This window comes from Eurypyga helias, unplaced genomic scaffold (genome assembly GCF_000690775.1).
Source record: "Eurypyga helias isolate BGI_N326 unplaced genomic scaffold, ASM69077v1 scaffold42415, whole genome shotgun sequence".
Lineage (NCBI taxonomy): Eukaryota > Metazoa > Chordata > Aves > Eurypygiformes > Eurypygidae > Eurypyga > Eurypyga helias.
The window spans coordinates 2,585-12,546 of NW_010251546.1; the positions used below are offsets into that span (position 1 = coordinate 2,585).

The window sequence follows — 9,962 nt, forward strand, 5'->3', positions numbered from 1 at the left end:
GATCTCCCCAGGGCCTGTGGAAGTGGTGACAACAGCAGCAAGGTGTGCTGCCGCTGTGGATGTGAGCCAGTGACCTGACCGAGTCCTTGGGCCAGGACTGGAGAGGCAGAGAGCCAAGGAGGGCTGAGCACCCACCCCAGGGAGGAAAGGTGGGCAGTAACAGACAAGTCTGTAACGAAATAGCGAGACACAGACATGCAAGTCAAGTTGGCACGAGGGGAAAAACTGTCAGTGGGGAAAAGAGGGGAACTAGAGATGGCCAGACGAACTGGGAGGAAAAATGAAAGCAGGAGTGGCACGGCTATTTGACAAAATATGGCGAGAGGCTAGAGGATGCTGCAGGGCCTCTGTTCGTTTGCTTGCTTTTTCCTCAAACAAAAAAACCAAACCAAACAAAAAAACCCCAAACAAAATAAAAAAAAACAAACAAACCAACCAAACAAAAAAAGGACAAACAAAACCTGAGAAGGACTGGATTAAAAATACAAGTCAGGAAGCAAAGCAGGGGAAAATTAAGGAGAAAGACTGGATATTTGCACTCAAAAAAATAATTTAATCTGTGATGTTACCAAAAGTATGTGCAAGTACTTACAAATGTTACTAAGAAAACTTCTTACTATTCAGAAAATAATCTTGTTTATAGAGAAGTTAAACAAGGTCACCATCTTCAATATTAAGGTATTATAAATTGAGCTTTCAAGAAACACCAGGCAATCCACACCACAGTAAAGACCACAAAATCACAAACTATCCCAAAACAAGAAAATACTCATACACAGAATAAACTAACTTTTCTTCCATGAGTAATTCAAGTTCAACAGTACCGTCCGCTTAAGTACTCAAGCGTATCATGAAAACTATTATTTCACTAGCCCATAAAATTCACTAAACCCAAGAATAATGTACTGAAAGTACTTCATTCCATTACTTTACCTGTCTCTGACAAAGTTCATTTTTCTCTTGGTAATATTAAATACAGGTCTTCCAGGGATAATAATTCTCTCTGGCCAGTAATTGAAAAAAACTGTACTGTTACCTTGGCATAGAGCACTTAACAAAACCTGATTTTAAATTTCTGGGAAAAAGATTTCTCCCAACCTTTCCAAGATCTTTGCTTGCAAATTCCAAGCCCTCCATCTGAAATTTTTTCATCATTTCATTGGCTTCTGAATGAAGTAATGCCTGAGTCATGTGCGTGACTTCTGCTGGATCCAAGAGCCTAATTATGGACAGGCATGTGAGCAATTGCTGAAACGAGTAAGTTGGAGTTAAAGAGTCCATGGCTCTAACTGAAATGAGTCACACGAGGTGCAGAACACTTCCTGCAGATTTTGCAAGGAAAATCTCAATGTATGCCTACCGACAAGTCAGGGTGTCTCTCCATGCCAGCTAAAGCAGGGATTATTCCCAAGGGCAAACCACATCCCAGCTGAAAGATGCCCCGCTGGGAAGCTGCACTCCGTTTTTGAACGCAACCAGCTTTAACACGTTACTTTTGTACTTCTCGTGCTTCCTGAGCTCATCCTCCTCCAGTTTCAGACAGACCTGGCGATTCTGCTCTTCACATGTAAACCTTGATCCATTGGTGGGAGATTCTGCTTTCAGGAGCCAAAGTTCTTCCCTAGCACGTATCGAAGCACCAGGAAGAGGGACTTTTCAAGCCTTGCCTTACTACACGGGCTAAGCTCCCCTTAAAGAGTGGTCCTTGGCTAACAGGACTTCCAGCCTCAACAATTCTGCGTGAGTCGCAAAACGACTGTGCATGCAACAGAAAGTTAACTGACCTCGCTTTAAAGGCCCTTCCACAAAAGGAGATTCGATATTTTTCTGGCAATTTTAATCAAATAGGATACCTCTAGCCACCAATTAGCACACAACTGTCTCTTTAGGTCTTGACCTTTCATACACTCGAGATTTATCCGAGGCGCTGATATTACAGTTATTAAAAACGTTAAAAGGGCATATATTATGTGCCTGTAACAAAGTTTCCCACAAAACAGAACCCCTCCCTTCAACCTCCCTATTTCTGTCTGTAACCTACCACACAAAGCTGAGCTAGACTTTTTATACCCTAGGGCTAATTATTTACAGCCCACCGTCAGAAGGTACCTTTCCAAGGCTCAGGTCTCCAGCCAATTCTCGTCATTATACAGGAGGTCAAATGGCAGACCGTGAAGTGGTTTCAAGCCACCTCTCTTATCAAATGCAGTATCATTAAACAAGCTTTCAATACATCTTCAGAGTGGGAAAAGGTATAAATAAAAAATGCTTCACCTTCCAGGTGACACTTAACAGATTTCAAATATAATTAGTGCTTACTGAAACGACTACATAAATCCCAAACTGAAGTTGGAAAAGCTGAAAACTGTTAAATTTAACACATATGAAAAATGTTTTAAACAGTTTTAAAAAGAGCAAACACATTTTCAGGACCTGGTGGCTGAGGAATACTTAGCATTCCTAAGAATGTAAGGAAAAATTATGTGGAAAATTGAAGATAAAAAAAATCCGTAACATAAGAACGTAAGAGTGGCTGTACTGGGCTTCACCAAAGGTCCATCTGGAAGGTTGTCTTGCCTCCAGAGGCCAAATGGATGCCTAGGAAAGACCGTAAGGACAGACCAAGCACATGTTTCCTGAGTACTCCCAACCACTGGTGGCTCAAGGACTTCTAAGCCAGACATGGTTTCCATATGGTATGCAAACCTCAGTGGATTTGTTTCCATGAATTTGTCCAGCTTCCTCCTGAGGCTCTGCAACCATTCAGCATGCGCAGCACGCCACGATACACAGCCCAGAGCTAACTCAGCGCTGTATGAGGAGGTACTCCCACCAGTCTGGCTCCAACCGGCTTCTTGACAATTTGATTCCACTCAGCTTTTGCACTGGAATTGATCATTTATTGTCTCTTACCTTCTTCCACATCACACGTCATATGTTCATCATATTTCCACTTAGTTTTCTCTTTTCCAGACTGAAGTATCCTTGTTTATTTATACCCTCCATGTAAACTGTTTCACGTCTGTGATGAATTTTGTCACCCTTCTCTGAACCTTTGCTTGTTTTCTTATCTATATATGGCAAGTAAGTATTGCAGTTATTCAAAATACAGAAGCTATGGATTCATACAGTGGCATAATGACACCTCCAGTCCTTTCCTAATAATTCCTAATATTTAATTTCCTTTTTTCGACCACTAATAAACATTAAGATGATGTTTTCACCTAACACAGCTCTGAGATTTTTTCTACCACATACTGATGGCACCAGCTTTTTTTCTGCATCAATGTTTTCTTAAAAAACGAACAAACCCAAACAAAACCCTGAAATCCCAACCCACTAAGGATTTAGCAATGACTATTACTTTTTAAAGAGGAAAGGAGGAGAGTGTTCTCTAACAGCCTGATTTGTCTCTTTACCTGTTACAATACATATTGGATAAGGAGTAAGGGTACTGGTGGATGAGAAGCTGAACATGAGCCAGCAGCATGTGCCTGCAGCCCAGAAAGCCAACTGTATCCTGGGCTGTATCCAGAGAAGCGTGGCTGGGAGGATGAGGGAGGGGATTCTCCCCCTCTAATCTGCTCTCATGAGACCTCACCTGGAGTACTGCGTCCAGCTGCGGAGCCCTCAATATAAGAAGGATATAGACCGGTTGGAGTGAGCCCAGAGGAGGCCACGAAGATGCTCAGAGGGCTGGACCATCTCTGCTATGGGGACAGGCTGAGAGAGTTGGGCTTGTTCAGCCTGGAGAGGGGAAGGCTCCGGGACGCCCTTATAGCACCTTCCAGTACCTGAAGGGGCTGACAAGAAAGCTGGAGGGGGGCTTTTTACAAGGGCCTGTAGTGACAGAACAAGGGGTAATGGGTTTAAATTGAAAGTGGGGAGGTTTAGATTAGATACCAGGAAGAAGTTCGGCACAGAGAGGGTGGTGAGGCACTGGAACAGGTTGCCCAGAGATGTTGTGGATGCCCCATCCCTGGAAGTGTTCAAGGCCAGGCTGGATGAGGCTTTGAGCCTAGTCTAGTCACCTCCCTGGTCTAGTGGGAGGGGTCCCTGCCCATGGCAGGGGGGTTGGAACTAGATGATCTTTAAGGTCCCTTCCAACCCAAACCGTTCTATGATCCTATATTCACTGAAGAAGCTTGTTTTCTGCATTGCTGTTGAGCTTTTTAGACCTGAAACAGCAGACTCAAAAATCCAGCCAAGTATTCTCAAGTAGCCTTGAGGTTTTGAAGTCCCCCTACAAAGAAGAAAAAGTACTAGTTTCCTTAAACCTCTAGGGAAGAAAAAAAAATGCCCTGCAGAGGGCATGCTCATGCATCACTGCTTTCTTACTTGCAATTATTTTGAAAACTGACACTATCCACAAAAATATAAAAAGGCCACAGATTCCTGCAATCACTATAATAGATGATACATCATTTATTAAATTATGTTATGGCCTGATAAAGTATTTAATTTTCTGACAACAGACAAAATAGGCACAGTGATCTGCAAAGGAAACACCACAACATCTTCTGAAGTAGAAATTATTTTAGTTGGAGACAACTGTATTCATAATCTTAATCTAACTGATTACTATAAATACATGAGGAAAGAAATATATAGTAGAAGAAATGTTAATGTATTTGCTGACAAGTAAAAGTATTTGGTCTGCTGCCTTTCACTTTTGCCCCTACAATTACTCCTTTCCCACTGAACAGGCAAATACACAACCTATCAGATAGAAGTGATAAGCAACAGTTTATCTTATTTACACACAGGATGCTAGAAACTGTAATTAGCCAATAGCAAATATTAAGATTTTAGATGAGTTGTCAGTTTGCTTCTTGTGAACAGACCTGCACAAGTCATTTGGCACATTAGCATCTTTACTTTCTGTACACATATTTCAGGGATTTTTCTTCTCTACTTCTTTTTGGCTCTGTTCCTTCCTTTTGTTCTTTCTGCAAGCCCAGACACTACAGCTATGCGTGCTGATACTTTTCCAAAAAAGAGCAAAGCTGCACAGCCTTCCTCCCAGGCTTGTCAGTTAACCTCTAATGCTCGTCATGAAAAACAGAAATAAACAAACCCAAAAAAACACAGACCCAAAACCAACCAACCAAAAAAAAAAAAACCACCAACACACAAAACCTCACAAAATAACTGTAAATTTCCTTTTCTACCAAGTTCTGTTACACTTCATCCACAAGGTTATTTAATCTAACAAAATCTGCAGGAATGGGCAGTAAATTGTTTTGGAAACACTGTGGAGACATTTCTGACAACAGGATCTGCCATAAATAATATATAATTTTTATATGTTTCTATTATATATTTATGTAATTCGTTTAAGAGATGCATGGGTACAAAAATGATTGTTCTTGGTTTGTAGATCAGCTTAAAAAAGAAAACAGACACCAAACTCCCTTTGGTGGTACTTTGTTGCTGGCTGGGATTAAACCACAGGATCACCCTACTGAAGCTGTGACACCACACAATGTGCTTAACTTGGACACTGAACAAGCATTTTGAGAGAAATGTATGTTTTCTGCTAAGAAAAGACAGTGTCCTTAATTCAGAAATGTAAAGAAAAGTAAAAACATGCTGTGAGATTTAAGAAAAGGTCTTTCAGAGGACATATGCTCTGTTGCATAACTAGATTTGAAAATTAGACACTCAGAGCACATGCCAACAGTCTACCAGTGTATCAGCTAATTTATCTCTAACTCCACATTAATGGTTAAATGCAAAGCAAAATTAAGAATGTATTTTCCAGTAAAACAGTAAAACAAGAACTCACCATGATTCAATTAAAACAGCCCATAAGAAAAGCTTTCAATATAGTGAACATTACTAGGGTTCAACACCATGAAAACACTTTGAAAACCAATTTTATGGCAGAAAGAATTCAAAAGCAAAATAATTTCCTAAGTAGGTAAACTTAAAATACTTTGCACACTTATTCTGCCCTGGAAGCATAAATTCTTCCCATTCTGCCCACATAAAGCAGTTGGCACGTTCCAGCTGCCGTAACAGGCCACAGTCAAGGCAGCACAAAGTGTTAAATTTCAAGGGGATGCTGGTGAAACAGAGGGTTCCAACTCTGAATTGCTGAGCCACAGCACACCATCAAATGCCACAGGAATTTTAAGAGGACAACAATTTTCAGGAGCATTCTCTAGAGAGAGATCAAGATAAAGAGATTATTACTTACCTGCCAAGAAACGGCCCCCAAAACAGCGGTCGCGACAAGGCTGAAAAATACGAGCTGTTCCGAAATCAAACAGAAGTGACGCATGCCTTTAGATGCCATGACTCTGTCGAGGCTGTTGTTCTCCGCACGGTGGGTATAGTACACCTTGTGACAGTCATTTAGTTTCGTGTGGAATCCCCAAAGAGTTATAAAAAAAATCACATGACAGATCATCCAGAAAATTCCAAAAATAGAAAAACCAGGGATCACAAAATACCAGAGATCCAAATCACGGAGTTTAAAGGCTGCAAGAATGAAGAAGATTAGTTCGATGACCCCGACTGAGATGACAGAGAGCCTTCTGCAAATTTTGCCACGGTACAAGTAGGGCTTCCATCGTTCAGTAACTGAAAGTCCACTGAAGTAAACGTCAAGAAGGGGATCTGAAATCAGGCAGCTGAAGAAACACGCCAAGGCAAATGGGTTTGTGGGGATGTGCAGCGATGGAAAAAAGAGTAAGGATGCAATGGCTCCAAAAATTGCCAAATTTGGAATTGCCAAAAAAGACTTCATACGTAGGTCAATAATCAACATGGCCAAAGCCAAGACCAACAGAATAATACTCATAGATTTTTCTACCAGCATAGTTGTGCTGGCAATTGCAAATCCAACTAGCTCCAAGAATTCAACTGTTGTCAGCAGAGTCGGCCGATGATGGATACAACCACAAATCCTCTCAACCAAAGCACACAATATCCTTAAAACAATGGCAGAAAGGAGCAAATATTTAGTAGCTTCTTCTTTCACATCTGTTTTGAAGGCAGAATTATTAAGAAAACAGAGAAGGCCAAGTAAAAAACCAAACCAAAGATTGGAAAGACTCAGACTTGCTGTTTCCATTGAAAAATAATAGTACAGTATGCTGGCAATTCCAAGGACAAAAAGCCCCAGAATAAATATCACCAAAATGAGTGCATCCGCAGTTTTTTCCCATCTGACATAAAGACCCATGCAAATGGCAACCAATAAGTTGATTCTGGCAAGATAGCCAAGATATCTGACGGACGAGTGCATGTTCACTTCCCTGTTTGCTTCTTCTAGCCTTGTCATTGCTGCATAGAGACAATGACTAACACAGTAACGCAGTGACCTACACATGTAAACTGCAGTTAGGGGGTTTCACCCGCTTGACTGAAAGTGAATATTTGGGTTTCATCCAACAAACACAATCCAATAGCTGCCTTTTGTAATTTCATTTCAGTAACAGTGGTCCAGAACCACTGAAGCCCTGAAAGAAGAATTAAAAGCAATGTTAGTGGCAAACAATTCCTTTTAATCATACACAGCATAAACATGACACATCTTTTCTCCCCAGGGAGATCAGCATGTAAACTAAAAAACAACCACATAATAAAGATCAAAGAAGCGTGTTGCTAAAGGTCATTCAAGCTAGAGTCATCACTAAAACCAATATAAAATGGTTTTGCATAAACCTTATTTCATAATTTGAACAAGAGGAAAAGGTAAACCAAATCTGGCCTGTGCAGTTTTTCCACAAAACCCACCCAATTAGGTATCTATATTCCATACCTGTAGGGATTCAAAATATTCCTATGATACCTATTACCTTCTAAAATATTTTGATATTGTTTTAAAGCACTGTTTTACTCCACCAATACATTTGCTACGTTCTCATTTTACACTAAACCTTTCCAGTATGCTTTGCAAGACTTTTTAGTAGTCAAACTACAGGATTTACAAAAGATTTCCATAATCACTTAACGAGCTTAACCCACAGTAGATCATGGAAAACAATATTATCACTCTCTCCATTTCACAGAAGAGGAGTGGACAGAGATGTGTTCGATGATCTCGCAACACTTTCAGGGACTTTTCTTAATGTATAATCAAAGCCTGATTTTTCATCCCTCCAAGCCACGTTTTTCCACACAGAAACAAAACTATCAGGATAAATATTATATTCAGAACATAAGCTCCCTCTACGCAGATCCATTTAACTAACATGCTTTTCCTTTTAATACCATATAGGAACAGACAATAGTATTTTTAGGGAGAATTTTTTAAGAAAATGAGGCTAGCAGATCTCACTGGAGATCATTGCTACTTTAAGGGATAAGCTTCTTCCCAGTCTGAACTGTCTTGAAACACCAGCACCACTGTAAGCCGATTGGTGTTTAATCTTACCAAGTTTACACACAAACAATACTATTAATTGCTATTATTAGAAACAAAAAGTTATTGTGGAAATTCTACTTCCTTGAAAATCTCTACTTCACTGTATTTATGTACTTTTATACTTACAGAGTTGTCAAAGGCATAGTCCAAAGCGCTCTAGTTAAAGGCAAAAAAGGTCTGTACTTTGAAGTCACAACCCTGTTCTGTATGCAAAATGCGTTCAAAGTGACAAATTGATAGGAATTACACAGAGAACAAGCTTTCTGTGAAAATACATATAAAGAGAACCACATGTACTTCTGTTTTTTGATCCTTTTGAGCCTAGAAATCCTAAACCAGGAGTCACTAAATGAATTAAACAGAGACTATACCTCCAGAGAGAATAAAGCAGAAAACAACAGGTGGATCACAAGAAAATACAGGTATCATAGCACTGTCCTCAGTGTCTCACTGTTCCTGGTGCATACAGCATTTGCTTTATGAACAACTTGAGCCGCTAATTTCAACTCCTACATGTGCTTTTCCACCATGCCCAGTTCCCTCTCATTCAACCCATGAGCTATTTCATGTCTCCTTCCAACTCACAGCACTGAGGCGTGACTACTGCTATGCAGAAGCCCATCTCCCATCCCACCCTGTTACCTGATTCCTGAGCCTTTCTGCAACCTCTCTAAGTCAAGGGGCTAACACTGTACATACTCCCTCGGACAATTTCCTTCCCAGCCTCACACAAGTCAGCAGCCTGGCTCGCACCCAAAGGCGGAAAGTCCCGCCTAACACCTGGCTTAAAATTTTTCTACTGTTGCTAAATCATTTTCTGGTGGGATCACTACATTAGCAAACTGCCTGCAGGCAAGCAGCTACTGATGGAAAACTACTCTGGTCCAGCTCATGCCAAGCAGAGGTTTGCTGCCATCACATCATGGAGAACCACGACAGGGAAGCTCCCCTGCAGCCGCCCCACGTGCTGGGAACACGCTGTTCCTGGCGGGAAGACGCAGTCTGCTTGAGCACGGCGATGTGTTTGCAGAATGACAGCTGGGACCACCTCTTCCTGACCTTCTAGCCAGTTAGCCAGAAGTTGCGCTAGTAAACCATAGCATTAATCATTAGTATGTTTCCCACCAGAACACGTGGTCAAAAGAGGAAAAGGCAGCATTTTCATGGTTAATGTATCCCACCATGCAGGTATTACCAAATTAACGGGTAATTTATTGGGAACACAGCAATTTTAACAAGAAATTTCAGCATCTGACTTATTCCTTAAAGCATAGCTATTTGTCACTCATTTCTGTTACGAATCTGACTGTTCAGACAAAGACTGTTCAAAGTCAAGGGGAAGGTGTTGTGATTTGTTTGTTTTCTAAACCAACGGCCTTTGTATTAGATCCAAACCAAACAGAAAGCGTGCACCCACTTTTACATATTCTTCAACTTTTGCAAACACAATTTTAATCAAAACTTGGTGTCTGAGTAGGGATTGAGAGATGATTGAAGAGCTTTCCTATATGTAAAGGTACAGCACTTCCAAAGTAGTTTTTACCCTAGTTTGTCTAAGAAAGTAGAAAAAAAGTTCCAAAATCCC

General features: G+C 40.7%; 1 protein-coding gene across 1 annotated transcript; it reads right to left on the bottom strand.

The window, feature by feature from the left end:
* Positions 1-6,049: 6,049 nt before the first annotated feature.
* On the bottom strand, positions 6,050-7,339 carry TMEM168 (transmembrane protein 168). Its single transcript, XM_010152059.1, is given in 1 exon segment — positions 6,050-7,339. A coding segment is annotated over 1 exon segment (1,290 nt).
* Between the last annotated feature and the right edge of the window lie 2,623 nt (positions 7,340-9,962).